The sequence below is a fragment of the Schistosoma haematobium genome, chromosome 1, assembly GCF_000699445.3.
Source record: "Schistosoma haematobium chromosome 1, whole genome shotgun sequence".
NCBI classification, from domain to species: Eukaryota; Metazoa; Platyhelminthes; class Trematoda; order Strigeidida; family Schistosomatidae; genus Schistosoma; species Schistosoma haematobium.
The window spans coordinates 44,833,960-44,852,865 of NC_067196.1; the positions used below are offsets into that span (position 1 = coordinate 44,833,960).

General features: G+C 36.1%; 2 protein-coding genes across 3 annotated transcripts; both read left to right on the top strand.

Annotated features, from left to right (window-relative positions):
- Positions 1–1,698: 1,698 nt before the first annotated feature.
- HDAC8_1 (Histone deacetylase 8) lies at positions 1,699–12,494 on the top strand (the record flags this gene model as incomplete). Of its 2 annotated transcripts, XM_012940203.2 has the most annotated exons (5): positions 2,632–2,822; positions 3,705–3,906; positions 5,094–5,448; positions 7,312–7,651; positions 12,152–12,494. In XM_012940203.2, the coding sequence occupies 5 exons, from the start codon at positions 2,632–2,634 to the stop codon at positions 12,378–12,380; spliced, it is 1,317 nt and encodes a 438-aa protein (XP_012795657.1). In that variant the 3' UTR covers positions 12,381–12,494. The 2 variants fall into 2 exon arrangements, with proteins under 2 accessions (XP_051074186.1, XP_012795657.1); XM_051218332.1 differs by lacking the exon at positions 12,152–12,494 and having other exon boundaries at positions 1,699–2,822; positions 3,705–4,967; positions 7,312–8,573.
- Positions 12,495–16,017: 3,523 nt separating this feature from the next.
- MS3_00000821 (uncharacterized protein) lies at positions 16,018–17,160 on the top strand. Its single transcript, XM_051208438.1, has one exon. It carries the CDS (start codon positions 16,762–16,764, stop codon positions 17,062–17,064), a length of 303 nt encoding a protein of 100 aa, XP_051074187.1. The 5' UTR covers positions 16,018–16,761; the 3' UTR covers positions 17,065–17,160.
- Positions 17,161–18,906: the final 1,746 nt, after the last annotated feature.

The window sequence follows — 18,906 nt, forward strand, 5'->3', positions numbered from 1 at the left end:
TCAGGTCATTTTGAAGTTCTAAGCTATCACTCACATCGTATCGTTCTCCATATCTTGACATCGTCAGCATATAGCAAGACCGATGATGATAGGAGACAAGGAAGGTCATTTACATATAAGAGGAATAGCACTGGCCCCAAAACTGTACCCTGGGGCACTCCGCTAAGCACAGTTTCCCAGCTAGATAACTTTGAGTTCACCCTTACTCTTTGTTGACGCCCAACTAAGAAGTCTTTTATCCACATCAATAAATTACCTCCAATCCCGATATGTCTTAACTTATATAACAGCCGGTTGTGCGGAACTTTATCAAAAGCTTTACTGAAATCAATGAAGGCGACGTCTACAGGTAGCTTTTGGTCCTTAAGAGCACACCAGCTTTCACGAGCCACTAATAAGTTAGTGAGACAAGAATAACCTATTCTGAAGCCATGCTGCTTCTCCGAGAGGATCCGGTTTTTATCGAGATACTTAAACAGCTCCTTCCGAATAATCTTTTCTAAGATTTTAACAACCACACTAGTTAGGCTAACGGGGCGGTAGTTCTCAGGTTTGTGTTTCGTGCCTGTTTTGAAGACAGGACTTACTATGGCGTTTTTCCAATCTTTCGGTAAGCGACCCTGCGTAACGGATAGGTTAAAGCATGTACTTAAAGGGTTCGCAACGAAGTTAGATAATTCCTTCAGTAGCCTAGGATGTAATTCATCGGGCCCCGTGGATTTACCTATGTCAAGCTTATTTAGCAGACCAAAGACATCGAGTTCTTTAATGGTCACGCTATCCAGTGTATGTATGGGGGATCTGTATACGCTGACGAGAAGGGTGCTTCTATGGTATACACGTTGCTAAAGTAGTTCGAGAACGCTTGAGCCTTACCAAAGTCGTCCTCCACTAATGATGAAGCAGTACTGTCTCCCCATAGAGCAGGAATATTTCCTTTTCTCCTTGTCCTTTGGTTTATATAGGAATACAAGCGTTTAGGACATTCTATGGATTCCTTAACAAGTTTTTCTTCGTACAATTTTCTAGACTTACGGAGGGTCGAGGCACAAGTGTTCCGAGCCTTTCGATACTGAGATTTTGACTCATCAGTCCCCAGTAACCTAAATCTATCCCACGTTTTCCTTTTCTTACGGAGAAGGATACGGACCTCCCTACTGAACCATGGTGGTGAGTTTTTCGGCCCCTTTGGTATAGTCCAAGGGATGTGAGGTGTGGTAACTTTTAAGTATGATTTTCGAAATGCGTCCCAGGCCGTTTCAATGGAGGACTCTGGGTCTATTGTCCAATCTATTAACGATGCTGAGTGCATGATGTCTGGTATGTTTGCTTTCCAGACGTTGGGTCTGGACTGGACTGACGCGTCCTCATGACTGGCAGTTATATGGAAGTCGAAAGTTAAAACTGCGTGGTCACTTTTACCTAAGGGTGGCATATGGTGGAGGTTCGCAACATCATCCTCATAGTGAGTCAGTATAAGATCTAATAAGGATGATTCAGTGTCCGGGTCGTACCTAGTCGCTTCTTTCACATGTTGCACTAGGGCACATGTGATAACCGCATCAACTAGTTCCTGCTCGAAGGAATTTTCTGACGATTCAGTTCGCAGATTTTCCCAGTCTACCATAGGTGCATTAAAGTCCCCTAGGATTAGACATCGACCACTTTGGGACCAAGTATTGAGACTGCTTAACAGGATCTCATTTGCCTCACAGCTTGGACTGCGATAGACCAAACCAATCAGCAGCTCTTGTCCCTTGCATTTTAAGCGAAGACTAACTAATTCACACGTCCCACTCTCATGGGATACACTATCGATAATGGTAAATGGGATAGCATTCCTAATGAATAGAGCTACTCCCCCTCCTTTGCGCTTTTGTGTTCTGTCGGCCCTTACTAACGTAAAGCCCTCGAAATCAAGTTCTATACTATCTATAGCCTGTGTCAGCCAGGTTTCTGTTACTGCGATTATATCTGGCTTTATAGAGTCAATCTGCGTCTTTAGATTGTCTGAAAAGTGTATGAGAATAAAGGTGTGGTTTTTAAAGGATGGACGAGGATCATCGCAAACTCGGATAGAGTGTGGTTCAAGATAATGAAGTAACAATAGGTTGATATTAAGGTAACTTCCTGCCATTCTAAAAATTTTCAAGATGAACGTGATGGTCCTCTTGCTGAAGTTCTTCATAAATAATTTTCTGTACTGTAGATGTTTATACTGATACTTAGAAACAATCTGGGTTAGTGAAAGTAGATATTCTTAACAACCCTCGCGCCCCCATTCTAACCAGAGTTATGAATAGCGAAGCCCTTGAGATAATCGAGATTAAACGTAAATCCTTCGGAAATTTGGGTCCAAGTCTATGCTGTAAAATAGATATTTCACTTAACCAGTCAGCTGTACTGGCGCTGCTGGCCACTCCTGAAATTTAGTTCTAAAAGTAAATGGTTATGACTGACCACGTTTATGGTCTAGTTGTATATTTATATTCACCAATCCACTTCATATCTGATTCGCATCCCGTCCTGAATACCTACCTATATTTCTGTACAGTAGGTTTATTGTCTTTTCTAGCGGATTTGGTCCAAAGATGACTCACTGAAAAACTCCAATCAAATTGCTGCGCACTAATGTCTGTTGGTATCGTTTATGGTGATCAGTATAGACGGCTGTGTTGTAGCTCACCTAAGTTTGGCGACAGATACGCCTTGGTCATGGATTTAATCAATGCATACAAACTCATTCCAGAACTTTCTCGTGTGCCTCCCTTACAGTGGGATTCACCTAATCGCATGTATGAAGCAGTGACTACCTTTCACTCGTAAGTATTTCCGTAGATTATTTAAGTGAGTTAGTTTACTGTTCAATCACTTTAATGAGTAAAACAAATCGAATTCAGTACTCCTATTGTAATTACTTAACCATTTTCCTTTGTTATCTACATCTGTATTTAAAACAAGTAATTGCTAGTTAGCTTCTATGTACATTACAAACGTTCTTGAATTAAAAGTATCTTGTGTGTTTTAGAACCAGTTTGTATCTACATTGATGTAGTTAAATTTATCTGCAGCGGCAACTCAGTCGAACTACGGTAATATGTTGCTATACTGAGATAAATTGGAAAATGTTGGAACTGAAATCAGTTACTGTTGTGGTGCGAAGAACTAATTTAATGAGATCGGGGTTCGCCCCATTTATCAAGGGCACCGTATCTAGTACATGGTAAAAACTTGTAGAATACGACGAGGCCAAGTATGTGTACATAAAAATTTTAATCCCTTGAATTTTTTGGGTCCAAATTACCGTGAATATAGTTCTGGCAGTAACCCTTTGCTTAGTTCATAGTTTAGCTTTTCACAATAATGGACTTAAGTCTTTATTGAATTGTTCGGTGGAGAGCGAAACATTCTGAAAACTCTTTCCACTACCGATCAATAAAAGTTAAAAACAGACCATAAGAAGAGCAAAATTATAATGTTTCTACCTATTTAAAAGCCCCAGCAGTCAGCTTATCGTAATGTAGAGATAATCCAGTTATCACAACGTTAATCTTAGGGAACTAATAGGATTTCTTAAGTCGGAATCTAAATGTACTATATTTGAAATATTAGATTTTATTTTCATACAAATTCTACATGTCTTCGTAGACCCACATAATTCTTTATTGTTCTTGATATCAATTTTATTTTCTATTTTTCTTCAGTAAAGAATATGTTGATGCTCTTAAGAAATTACAAATGCTACACATTGAGGAGAAAGAATTGACTGCTGATGACGAGTTGCTTATGGATTCATTTAGTCTGAATTATGACTGCCCTGGTTTTCCTAGTGTTTTTGATTATTCGTTAGCTGCTGTTCAAGGTAGTTTAGCTGCAGCTAATGCTTTAATCTGTCGTCATTGTGAGGTAAAACTCTTTACACTATTTATCTTTAGGGCAAAAGTATCAATTGAGTATTATAATACTTTTGTCGTTCCTACTTCTTACTGAACACAACGTTGCGTTACTATTATTGTTGTTTCTGTTCCACCTCTGATTTAACTAATAACTTAATTGATATACTTTTTTAAAAATTTCAAAGTGGATTCTAATCGCAGAAAAAATTCTCATCAAAAAAACAGCAATCACTGTTAAAAAATACTTTTTAAGAAAAATTGTTGGCTACTTATGGGTAATAAAGCGATTTATTCCTTCCCCTTCGAGTAAGATCGACTTTACTACAAATACATATTCTCGCAAAGCCGAAAAGTAGTCGTTTCTATTTTGTAATGAGAGTTTAAAGTAAAAATTGTGATTCACAAAAAAGTATTTTCAATACCTTTTTAAATAATAAAAGAACACCAAAAGTCTATTACATAATACAATAATCTGAGTCTCAATTTTCGTCTACTAACAGAAAACTTTCTAATGTAATAAAGTATACATCTTCATATATTTTTAAGTTGGTTTGACCCTTTGTTTTGCTTCTTGCTACTGTAAAGTACATTTTGGTTTCTTTAGTATTGCAAAACCCAAGCTATATCAAAGCTTTATTACGAACTATTGAAATTCGTTTTAACAATTAATTAGGTGTTTCATAAATTAGAAAGTGCGATATTTTACATACTCCTGATTACTCCGTCATGTGGCATAACTTCCCTAAACTCTTCTGTAGTTTCTTATAAGCTCGATTCCTAAGACAATCATGTTAACAAAGACTGTCCTAAAAATCAAGTTTGAATTGGGCTCTAAAAATAAAGAAAGTAAACCAGTGAAAATCGCATAAATGGTTTTGGGAATGTATATTTAAGGTCCTTTGAAATTATGGTGTAGCTTTTAGAGCGCTTGACTCGCAAGCAGTAACCATCTGCGTATGTTTATTATGATTGGTTGAGGTTGCAGGTTCAAGCTTCACCATACTTCGTTTGGATAACCACCCAACCTCACACAAAATGTATGGTTTAATGCCGATTATATAAATTTATTTGGTGAGTTCCATTTTATTATTACTTGTGTAGCCATTTCATTATACCCATTAATTACTTACCGTATTACTAGTATATATTTCACCCCACTGGTCTTTTTATAATCGTTATTTTTATCCCCAACTTTAGGTCGTTATCAACTGGGGCGGTGGGTGGCATCATGCCAAAAGAAGTGAAGCTTCTGGATTTTGCTATTTAAATGATGCCGTTTTGGCCGTCCATCGACTGGTTTCATCAACTCCATCAGAAATTTCACCCAACAGACAGACACGAGTATTGTATGTTGACCTTGATCTTCATCATGGTGATGGAGTAGAAGAAGCTTTCTGGTATAGTCCTCGTGTAGTTACGTTTTCCGTACATCATGCCTCTCCTGGTTTCTTTCCCGGTACAGGAACCTGGAATATGGTCGATAATGATAAACTACCGATTTTCTTAAATGGCGCTGGTCGTGGCAGATTCTCAGCATTCAATTTGCCATTAGGTAGTTTTGTATTTCATTCAGAAGCTTTCTTACTCCCTTTACACCTTCATTTCTCAGTAGTTATTTAATAACATATGTGTCGAAGGCACAAAATAGTCACCATGTTGGGAAACAGCAAGTTCATCTCAGTTTACAAATCTATGTCAAAAACAGTGTTTAAGAGTTGATGTCATCCAGTTGGTCAACATAAATTTAATGGAATGACTTTTGCTCTAGTAGTATAGTAGTTGAGAATGTAGTATAGATTACTCAACATTAGCTTATATATATATGCGTTCGTGTTTGATCTGTATTTACTTTAATGTCTGTTAATTTGTATTTAACTGAAAATTTAATAATAATTTTTATAACATTTACCACTGGTAAATAATAGTTACTTTCAATCGATTGGTTACTGAGTGATGACTAGTATTACACTTTTCTAGTTCTTCATCCTGTATGTTTTCTTGTTCCCCTTTTCTTTTAACATTTTCTAAACCAGTTGCTAACGTAATGTCTAATTATTCATTCTTAAAGTGAGCAATCACCCACTTGTATTACTGTTTCTTTTGTTAAACAACTGTCTGAATATGAACAACAATTTACTTTACTTTTTCAGTTTAAAATAAACTTAATAAAACTAATAATATTTTGATTCTGCTAAAAAAATGAAGATCTTTGTAATTGAAGATAAACAGTATCGAATTAAATTAATTATCATCACTTTGAAAAAACTTTTTATTATATCGCAAAAATACATTAACAGAATTTGCTACATACTTTGTATATTTAACACAAAAATAATGCCGAGTGCTGACTTGTATGTTCATAGTATAAGAGTTTAGTTACCATAGTTTTAGAATTTTCTAGTATTCATTTTCTTTTAAAAAATTAATTTCTAACCAAGCCCTTTTCTCACTCAAACTAACCACTTCTTACTGAGATTGGTATGTTAAAATAAAAATATGTATCTTTATTAACAGGTCTGTGGTAAGTGTGAATAGCATGATAAAAGTGTTGGATCCTAAACTGGTATTACATTTTAACAATATGTTAGACATTATGAATTGTTTCATCACTATGTCATGTGTCTTTCTTGATGCTATTATTCAATAAAATACGAAGTAACCCACCGGTGACATTGAAGAAATAAGAAATTTCAGGTCCCGACTCAATTGTCGTACCCGTTACTGGCCTCTTTTAAGTTCGAACAGCTCAGTGATAACGTTGTATACTGTAAAGCCGGTTGACCCTGGCTCGAATCCTCTAGTCAGCATCAACTCCCTTGATATTAAAAGCGTACCTTGCTGGTGAGTGCCAAATAGCGCTAAACCTATGTCCAGGGTTTCCTGTCGACCACCTCGGACCACCGAACATCTCATAATGGTTACTCATCTCATCACTGCTATTTCCACTTCGTAGGGAAACAATATGGTAATATTTTATGATGAAAGTTAAATTTCTATGCAACATAAATTTCGTGGAAAACCGTAAAAGGAGATTCTGATGTGTTGTTACAAGTGTGAGTCATTTAAAAAATATATCTTTGTTTTTTTGGACATATTTCATACTAGGTTTGGTGATGATTTTCCGAACAGAAGTATTTTAGTTAGAGTTCTGAGTCTCTCTTTTGACTTTTTGTAGTACCATTAGCCATAATATAAAACACGACCTTAGTGATTAAGTTGTAAACAGTGGTGAATACTGTTACCGCCATAAGGTTTTTTGGCATTTCACTGCTTGGGTATGGGTAAATTTTAAGTTATTGGAGTTAAACATTATGTACCTTAATAAATTGAGTTCTTTTTAGGGAAATAATTGAGTAAAATTTTGTCAAAAGCTATTTATCTCTATATATGTTTACTTATTTATTTCTGCTTACAGAAGAAGGTATCAATGATTTAGACTGGTCAAATGCTATTGGCCCTATACTTGATTCTCTTAACATGGTTATTCAACCAAGTTATGTTGTAGTTCAATGTGGAGCCGATTGTTTAGCTACTGATCCACATCGAATATTTCATTTAACTAATTTTTATCCTAGTTTCAATTCAGATTGCGACCCAGAATGTAGTTTAAGTGGCTATTTGTACGCTATTAAGAAAATTTTATCATGGAAAGTTCCAACTTTGATACTTGGAGGTGGTGGCTATAATTTTCCGGATACAGCCAGGCTATGGACAAGAGTTACAGCTCTGACAATTGAAGAAGTTAAGGGTAAAAAGTATGTTGCTTTCAAATTTTTTTAGTTCTTGATCTATTTTTTAGTGCTAATATGTTGTCTCGTTTTAGAGAATTCATGAATAATTCACTAGGTTCATCATCGAAGACTTAGTTCCAACTAATCTGCCATCTTGATTCTTTAATCTGTAGAATTTTGTAAATGTATGATTAGTTTGGTATGTTCAAATTCAGTTGTTTTTTGAACTTGATGTTTCATTATCAAGGTGCGTGCTATCACCAATGTGACTTAACAGGATAGTGAAGTAACTTGACTTCTCACCGATATTCTTTATCAAAATGTCTATCTTATTGTTGTGTGTGGCTAGCGAACTATTAAGTTTCTTGTGACACGTAATCATAATCTAGAGGATACCACTGATATTTATCAGTCTCAATTAGAAAGCTTAAAATTACGTATGCACTTTAATACACTTGTACGAAGCAGTGCTTATCGTTGACATGGGATTTATTCAATTTCTTACTATCCTTATTGTAAAGATTTAAAGCTTGGATTTCAAATATTTTCACATTTTTGTCGCTTCCCAGGGTTTTATTTATCCTAGTCAAAGCTTATGACATCAGTCTAGATGCCTACTTTCATACGACAACCTTATAATGTAGCCTTTATTCAAGGAAGACCATGTATAAATTAGTGGGGTCAGTCAGTCAGCTACAACGTAGGATCAGGCACATATATGCGTCGGTCCAAGTTGCCATCCCCATTAACACAACAAGATGGACACCGGATTCATATAAGTAGTTAATTCAGAGGTGGTAATATATAAAAGAATGATTGCAATAAGGATATAGTACAGAAAGAAAGAATTAGTTCGTACAAAGAAAGATATGAAGCGATTTTAATCTCTTAGTTTAAGGGAAGACAGAGAGTGTATACACCGACGTCATTGTGATCGATTCTGAGCCATGTCACCAAGAGTCTCCAACCATTGGTTACGACAGTCATGCGGACCCAAACCAAGTAGTCTGCATCTACCAACATGGCTCAGACTAGAAGTTAGTGACTTCAAGCACTGATGCCAGGTTTTGGTTTGGCCGCCCCTAACTTTCTTCCAACCATCCCGAACACCGGTTAGCATTGCACGTCGTGGTAATCAGTGTTCGGGCATACGTACCACGTGGCCCAACCATCTCAGTCGATGAAGATTCACAACCTCATCAACTGATTTGCCATCATTCCCTAATACCCTGCGTCTAAACTCACTATTACTTACCCAGCAGACGCCAGCAATATTTCTAAGGCATCTGTAATCAAATACTAGTAGGTTACGAGTGTCTTCTACTCGTAACGGCCATGTTTCGCTGCCGTAAATTAAAACAGAACGGACTGCCGCGCAGTATACTCGTCCTTTTATTGATAGACGGATATCTCGCCTTCGCCGTAGGTGACGTTAGTTGGCAAAAGCCAAGCGAGCTTTTCGAATGCGTGCTGGGATTTCGTCCGATACCAACCCATTAGGGCTGATCAGACTTCCAAGATAAGTGAAGTTGTCAACTCGTTCGACTACTTCACTCCCTATCCTTAGTTCAGGTGTTGACGCAGACCAGTCCTGAAGCAACAACTTGCATTTAGAGGGAGAGAAGCGCATTCCAAACATCCTGGCATTGTTGCTTAGTGCTACAAAAGACTCTGCATTCTATCAGCGCCTTCACCAAACAGGACTATATCATCTGCGTATTCTAAGTCGATAAGTGGACCTCCTGGAAGGAGATCAATACCCGAGAATTCAGTCGACGAGAATGTTATTTCCATCAATAGGTCTATGATGAAGTTAAACAAAAATGGAGAAAGTGGACAGCCTTGACGGACACCACTTGAGGTTGCAAAAGTAGATGACAGTTCGCCATAAGCTCTGACTCGATTAGTAGTGTTCGAGTAAAGAGCGTCTGATAATTATTGAGGCTAATATTTTAGATACTATATTAGTTAAACTAATCCCTCTATGGTTGTCACAGGGTGATTTTAACCCTCTCTTATATATTGGGACGATCACTGATCGCGGACGTTCAGATGGGATTATATCCAGTTCTCAGGTTTAAACCAAAATACTAGTCAACCGAATCGCTAAAATTGGACCACCATCCTTAAAAACCTCTGGAGCCAATCCATGTGGACCAGCTGCCCTTTCTCGTTTCAGATTAACTATAGCCTTTCGAACTTCTGCTAGAGTTGGAGGACCTACTTCAATGTTCCATTTACACTGTCTGGGAATGGAGAGTAGTTGTAGAGTAGCTGAAGGCCAGCTGAACTGTTCCCTAAAGTGTTCCGCCCATCGTTCTAAACGTCTGGACTGGGAGTAGATGAGAGTATTGTCTTTTTCCGAAATAGTCTGACTTACACTCGACTTATTAATTCCAGTTTCTTTTATTAGTCTGTAAAGCTGTCTTGTGTTCCCTATAGTCGCCGCCTTTTACATCTCTTTTGCTCACGGTCGTTCCTTAGACTTTTGCTTAACGTAGATCTGATTTGTTTACGCTCTTCATCGTGTTCAGAGCCTGATGGGCTGAGTTTACGAGAATCCATCAGTGCAATAGACCTTAAGGAAATCCATTGGTTCTTCGTAACCCTGTGGTTTAAATCACTGATAGATGTCACTGCTGTTTCCACAGCTGTTTGTATAGCTTTCCAAGCAACATCTGCGTCAACCTCGTTTTCAGAACTACCTAATTGTGACCTCAGTTGTTCCTGGAACCTACTTTTGGTTTTCTCGCTACTCAATTCAGTTCTAATGGGTCTTTTTACTGTGGCTTTTTTGTGTCCAGTGAGGCGCAAGCAGATGCGTGCCCATATTAGGGCATGGTCGGAGTCCAAGCAGGTACTCCAGAATGAGCGACAATCTTCTACCGACCCTCTCCAACGATGACTGATGGCAATATTGCCTATTTGAGTCCATCGTTGGTTTAGTGTAGTGGGTCGCCATGTTAGACGATGTCTCTCCTTATGCTTAAAATTTGTGTTTGCTAAAAATAAACGACTTTCTGAGCACAGTTGCAGCAGACGATCACCATTATCCGTTCGTTGTGCCGGAATACTAAAATATCCACCTAAATGCCTTTCTGTTTGGTTTAAACTACCTATCTGGGCATTAAAGTCACCTGCTACGAGCACTATGTCTGAACGTTTAGCTTTCTGAAGAAGTTCAGATAGCTTTCTGTAAAATTCATCTTTCACTTCATCTGAGCTGCAGTCGGTGGGAGCGTAGGAAGCAACGATAAAAAGGCAACGACATGTGTCTTTATCCTTCCGAATTCTTACGGAGCCGTTCAGCCGAACAGCATATAAACGACTGTTAACGGGGATCCAATCTAACAGTGCTTGTTCCGTCTTCATGCTTAGTGCTATGCCTACTCCTGCCAGTCCACGAGAGCTGGCCGTCGGATCACCAGATGCGCGGAGGGTGTATGTCGTTGGCTCTCCGTGTTGCCGAGGTGAGGTCAAGTGAATGACCACACTGGAATCCTGTATGCGTGTTTCGGAGACACAGCATACATCAATGGTACTAGATTCTAGGGTTCTAGCCGAGGAAGCCTGCTGACCGATTTGACATAGGGTTCGTACGTTGAAGACTCCAATGTGTAGTTTGGAGCGAGGTTTCAGTAGACCCGAGACAGTGTTTTGAGCACTAAAATCGTTGGCTATAGTGACACTTGAGGAGGAAGCCGAAAAAGGAAATTTAGAGTTGAAAGTCGATGTAGGAGGAATAATAGGGATTGAAAAGGGAGCTTGATTATGAATACAGTGGTCTTGAGTGCTATTAGAGGTATGAGGGCGGTTATCACTTCCCGGTTGCCCACACCGTGGAAGGGTTATTCTGGAGGTACCTGAAAAGGAAATTGGATTAGAGGTGGTCTTAGTGACCCGAGAGCCCAAGGGACAACTGCTTGAGGTCGGTCACACACGACCTTTTTATGGGTGATTTTTGTGTTAGCTCCGTACTTATTGAGACCTTACCGCCGGAGACGGATATCCGTGGGATAAGGCGAGGTGTGCATTTTTAGGGTCGACCTTTTCTAACCCCACCCCTCCTTGTGGGAAGGCAGCATCGCTGTCATGCTGGTTGTCTGAAGGAAACACCTTACTGCTGTCACACCTCTGTACAGTCAGCAGTACGACTTCGCCTTCGGACCTTGGGTTTGTTGCTTTTAGTCTTACCGCTCTTCAATCGACCTGTCTGACATGGTAGGACCTTGAGGAACGGTTTTTCCAGCCAGTATAGCTCGATTGCTTCATCACGGTAGGCAAGTCCGACCACCACGTCAAGGTAGCAACAACGGTCGGAATTTCTTTTCATTCAAAATACCTGCTATACTGAGGTTGTGGTCTTATTCCAACTTATCAACTTTATGTTAATCTTTAGTTATATTTCATTTTTGAATTTAAGTAAAGCCAAGACCATCGTGAACGGTGTGACTAACAGTTGTTGATTATTACTATACCTTAAATTTACAAATACTTCTTTTCCGCGTCTGGTTACTACTACAGGATGACACTTCTCCCTGAAATTCCAGAACACTCCTACTTTTCTCGTTATGGTCCGGATTTCGAACTAGACATTGATTGTTTTCCACACAAAAGTCATAAAGAAACACTTGACAGTATACAGAAACATCATCGACGTATTCTCGAACAGTTGCGTAATTATGCTGATTTAAATAAAATGACTTATGATTATAACAAAGTGTACCAATTATATAATTTAACTGATATGTAAAGTGCAGCTATGAATTTATCCTCTGTTTACCATGGATTTATTGCTCCAAACTTTTTAGTGGTGCAGTTCTACAATTTTATCTCTGTAAATAAAAATACATATATGCTATTATCATTGTTGTGTTTACATTTTGTCCTTAATAGATCTAGAAAAAAATTAAAGATATTTTCATACTACAAATGTAAACATGGCTCACTTTATCATTATGAGGGCAACAATAGTCCTTGCAAAATGAAAATATTAAAGGTAGACCTGACTGTGTACTGGATTTTTCTCTTTTCCTGTTTACATCCAAAACGCTTAAAACGAAACAGGCGGAACGTCTACTACTGCAGTGATTATATCAAGCGTAAAGCTAAGAGTGGTAGCTGATTAATTTATATGAACATGTAGTGGCTTTGTTTCGGTAATCAATCACCTTTGTGACTGTTATTGTATAAATCCCAACGGTGTTTGAAATCAGGAGGCAATAAAAGTGGTGACTACGGTTTATTAGTGGATAGCACAGATAACAAAACTACAAACACATCAAGCGAATTCGAAGCAGAGACGAATATGTGCATGTGAGCAAGTACAGAGGCAAGTTTATAGTCAAATCGCATAAGGGCACAGCAAGGCAAAGCAAAGGCTAACGATAAGATTCGCGTACATATATACATGGGGAGAGAATGAATCGTCGAGCGATACTTAAACTATCAACATTTTAGCTAGAGTCTGTTATGTGATCAATCGTACACGTTTATAAAGATATGATAGTGATCATAATAGTACAAAGAAATATGCGAGTTGTTACTGTTCGAACAAAATCGGTTGTTTAGTTGGTTAATCTCATTGTGTAAATCTTAATGTTCAAGTAAATTCATTATCAGAAGTCAGAAATATTTCTTTATCTTGATAGCTTATTATCGACTGATTCCAACTGTCTGAGTATCAAATCGTATGAATATGAGAAACCTCGCCATACTGGTACTAATAACCCTTGAATCGTGCAACATACGTGATTTATCGACCACTGTAAAGTGGACACTTCCGTCCTGTAAAACGACTATTCCAATTCATTATTTTCGGAACTTAAGACAGTTTCTTGGTTTCCACCACTAAAGAGAAGCTGCTCAGTGTCACCTATTCACCCACAAATTTTGTACGGGAGATCTAATGATACGAAAGTCCTCGATCCAAAGTGAACGTGATAAGATTCGAATATGATGCTTAGTGGTTGAAAGTCAAGTACTCTAACCATTAATCAAACTTGAGTTAGTCTGAAGATATTCATGTTCTTGATAAGTTACCACTCAATAGTATCAAAGATCTACATACATTTAATTTTGGACAATGTGACATTGATACATGTGAATAGATCAACAAATTACTGTTTATCCCAGTGCGTCATTCGCACCAAAAATTTGTCAAGAACTCCTTACATTTTTCCCAGTACTGAATGGGATTTTAAAAGTTATAAATAGAAACTGTGTTGTTATGTAACATGCATAAACACAACATTGATGATATCTTATTGCAAATTAGCGGAAACAATCATTGTTAATGAAGTATTTCCAAATCAAGAGTATAACATTTCTTATCAATAGCCTCTACAGTAACAGCATATGAAATTTAATGAGAAAATGTATACTAACATAGAGTGTTAAAGGGATTGTTAATGAAAATTGGTAACGGCTAGTAGCAAAACCATTACTGATGTTTTCCTAATAATTTTACGGCATTACATTCCAAACTATATCAGGAAATTGTCTATTACTATAGTCACTGAAGTTGAAATGCATCTGCATCAAATTACTTATCACATTACCTTGTCTTTAGTTAAAATGGACCATGAAAGTCTATTCTTTGTTAAAGGATAACTGACATCAATAAAACTAACTTAGTAAATATACACCTATTTAATAATATAGAAACCAAGCATTGGTATATGAATATGTAAACTGATCTGACAATTCGTTAAACAGGACTCGTTCACTATAGCTGCTAGTTTTATTACAAATTAATTTTCATCACGAACTGATATCACTTGTAAAACCATATTAAAAAAATCAGAAGTATTACTGATCTCATTGAGTGATTACCGTAAACATCACAGACACTGAATTTAGAAATGCAGTTGTTTTAATTCGGACTCTGATTTGTAAGTATTATGTTCATTTGGTTTCGTATCGTATCAGTGCTTGCTTAAAACTAACTTCTTACGGGACATTTTCCATAAACTTAAAATCTTAATAGTAACTGTACTAATTTAATATATCCTAGATTTCAGATGCTCCAAAAATACGTCTATTGACTTAATAACTAAAGTTCAAATATCGTATTGGTATATGCTACACTATGTTCCTTAGGAATCAAAGTAATTTTTAGAAAACATCTACCAATAATAATAATATCCAGCAAAAACCTTTTTGATCACAGAATCTATCAAATAACTAAATGAAAGGCTAGTAAACGTGACGTCATATAAATATCTATGAGCAATCTAAAGATAGATAACCAACTTCTAGACGTTTCATTACTTCATTTACACCCCAGTATTTGACTATGATTTGAGCTAAGAACTACAGCACAAATCCTTCAATAATTTATATATTATGTAACTAGTCGATACGAACGATAGTTCGTTTTCTTCCCTACATATATATAACAATATGACGAATGATTTAAAATCTAAAACGAAAAATACAAAAAACAGTGTTATATGGAAATCTAGTTTGGGACTTTTACCCAACACAAAATAATTGAAAAAGACCGCCTGCATAATTGTTACTTTGAATAGTTTTTTTCCTGAACGTTAGGATGGTTATTTCTAAATAAAACATCGTCGAACGGGATACCCCTAAAATTCAATATAATCGATTATGTTCTCTTTTGGAAATATTTGGTTTGCGTTTAACTACTACATAGAGTTTAAGTAGTGTAAACACATAGAAGTAAATTTATCTTCAGCACAACAGACTATCAATGACCTCTGGATTATGTTCCCGTATAGAAATTTAAAAGCTCTTACTTTGACTCATTAATATACTCCAATAATGACAGTACATTAATTTAAATCCACTTAGTCCCTATAATATTTCGACCATGCTCATACAGGGGACTAAAAATATAACTTGTCTAAATTTTTCAATAAAATGAATATTAGCACCAATATGTGTTCTGAAGAGTAGAATGACATTTTATAGTACAATACCCATACATATATGTACGCAATTTCCTAACAAGGTTTTACCGAAATGACCTGCATTAGTTCATCATTGACTTATATCAGTATAGTAAATCCAATAAAGTAATGAGATAATCCGATCAAAATGATTTATTTTCACGTCTATCAGAATAGTCGGTTAGTCTATTTTAACCGAAAAGTGAGTGTACAATAAACACTTTTCCGTTCTTCGTCAAGGCTCTACAATAATATGTATTTACAAGTTAAGCATAAAGTCATTATCCAATGCCGGTAGGTTAATTCAATATCATCTCTAAGGATAATATTAATAATAATATTAGAATCATGAAACGGATGCAAAGGAAATTGCATAGCTAGATTATTAGGATATTTCATGGGTATAAAATTACGAAAACGAAGTTAAAAAGAGGGGAAAGATATTTTCAAGAACGTAGGAGTAATGAAGTAGAAGACCAGAGACTATACGAAATTTTTCTGCACATAATTACTAGGTTTATTGTTATGCATTCCTATAACCGGCTGAATTAGGAGATTGACTATACAACCGTACGTCTGGACCTTTGTAAAAAAATATTGAGATACGCCATCACGTAAATTCAAAATCATTTGTTTGGCATTGCCTTTAGTCTTGATTTAAAATCCTATAAATCAGTATATAGTTTTGACAAGGAATTAATTAAAATGAAACATCTCTCAATTTGCATTTATAACACCGTTGATTTCCTTGTATCACTTAAGAAATAGTAATGAGCATTCAAGATCAGCATATTTTATCACTAGCATAATCAAGTGTTAAGTTCTACCAAATCTTTTATTAACAAGACTTCCCTACGCCTATTACTCATCTTGATGGATCATAGGTCACCCACCAGCATTCTCCATCCTGGGCAATCCGGTTGTTTACAGTTCTTATTCATCATTTTCGTGTCTGCTTACAATTCATGACGCAGCATGTTCCTTGGTCTCCCTCTTTTCATTTCCTATTCAGGATTTCAAGTTAGCACTTGACCCGCGACACAGTTTTTCGATTTGCGTAATGCACAATCTATCCACCTCCAGCGTCTCTTCCTAATTTCTTCCTCATCTGCAACCTGGTTCGTTCTCTCCCATAGTGGGCTGTTGTTAATATTATCTAAGCAGCAGAGACTGAGTATCTTGCGTAGACAGCTATTTATAAATACTTGTACATTTTTGATGATGCTTGTAATAGTTATCCAAGTTCCAGCTCCGTACAGTATAACTGTCTTGATATTTGTATTGAAGATTGTGACTTTGATATTGGCTGACAGTTGCTCTGAGTTCCACATGCTTTTGAATTGTGAGAATTCTGTCGTTGTTTTGACAATCCTTGCCTCTATGTCTGCATCAGATCCTCCACGTTCATCGATGATGAAACCCAGATACGTGAATCTTTCCACTTCTTCTAGAAATCCTCCATCAGTTTCCAAGCGTCTAACTAAACATGTAAACCAATATAATATTGAAGAAAGCCACTAATAATAATAATATTGAATTATAAGTTTTTGTTGTACGACTATCTTATCAAAACGTGTGTATTTCACTTCAATTCCGGATAAAATAAAGTTATCAGAATAAAAATAGCTCAAAACACTTAAATACAACACATGAATGTTTACTAGTTTTTGGATCAATAAAATAAACGTGTTGAAATCTTTATGATTTATGGATCTTTCATTCCATCTTTGTAACATGTTAAATTAATCGAAACTAGGAAAATGTCTAGATGTACTGGAGATATATTTTTGTTTTAAAAAAATGTAATAATTCAGTAATAAAATAATACACTACACAGAAATTTAATTATTCTATTGTCTTCGAGTGAATCACTTTAAATCTTCTAATCTAATGTCTTATCAATTAAGCTTTTAAAAAATGTCAAAGTTAATCATGAGTATACTTTAATTCAATCACTGAAAGTATAACCAAAGCTATTGTATAAGCGGTTTTCTTATGAAACTTAAAAAGTTAACATTTCATTCCGAATAAACAAAATCTAGAAACTTTTACATCATAGTACCATTGATACATTATTTTTAGCTTCTTAATTCAATGATGTCTAATACATCATAATAGTTCACATAGGTATGGATTCCTACACAGATTTTCAACATTTGTATTATTAAGACACTTTTTAGAAGGATAAGTATAAATTAATTTATATTTTTTATCCCTAACCAAAGAACTACTTGAAAGAGAGTACACTTGTTTATAGTGTTTATTCTTTATTTGAAATACCATAGAACTTTACACTTTAAATCTTTGTGAGTTAGAATTTGATTATATCACCTTCAGGTTCCACGTCAGTTATATTATCAGTGTGAATAAAATATATAATCAATAATTCTAATTGCAACCTATTAAATTGTTAGTTACTTCAGGAAGACTGGTTCTTGAAATACCTTTCTGAACCTTGTGAGTAATGTAGTCAACTAACCAAAAACCGAAATAGTTTAATTATGGGGTAGTCACAATTTGTCACATGTACACTGAATTTTACGAACAATGAATGAGAAATTTCATCCCATTTCTTTTTCTTATGTACTTCAATAAATAGATGACAATTCATTCAAACCCTTAATTCAAGATTATTTACCATAAAAAGATTTCAGACTAAACATGATATAACATCAATCAATCTTTTTTTTTCTTTGGTAAACTTAGATCAATTCAGAAGCAATGAATAACATTCTTAAACTATAGCTTACATTCAAAGTGCTCATACTGTGGTGGGTGCTACTGATGTCAACAGATGTAAGTAGAATGAATCATCGGTCGTAAGTGAAATGTCTGGCGGCAGAAGCTTAAGAAGATCGAAGGAAAGAGAACGAGAATAGAGACTGGTTGGTGTGGAAACGAAGGAGCAACAAAATCTGAGACAATTGATGAATATTTTGCAAATAAAGAATTCACTGTATGGTTCTCAGATTTTACTAAAAGATTCTGTAATTTTGTTCTCTAATACCTTCAGTTGTCCCCACTGGTATTCTCGTTCACTATAATACTACACCGTGATCATAACTCATGTAGGACAGAATAGAAAAAATGGGTTTTAGTAACTTATGAACAACTGAAATATATTATTTCTTACTGAACAAAATACATATTAAATCGTTTTAAAATCCTTGTTTGGTCATATTAGACCATTTAATTGTATATTACTGTGTACGGTCGATTTTATTTTCTTCTAACACAATAAGAAGTTTCACATGTCTTATTAAACCAAAAAGTAAATGTACGATCTTTTTTATGATCATCCTTTATTAATTGTGACGGTATAAATAAATAGATAATGAACAAGTATTGTCAATTTTCAAACCA

Excerpts from the sequence above, each read along its gene's own strand:
- MS3_00000821 (XM_051208438.1), top strand. The coding sequence starts at position 16,762 with ATGATGCTTGTAATAGTTATCCAAGTTCCAGCTCCGTACAGTATAACT.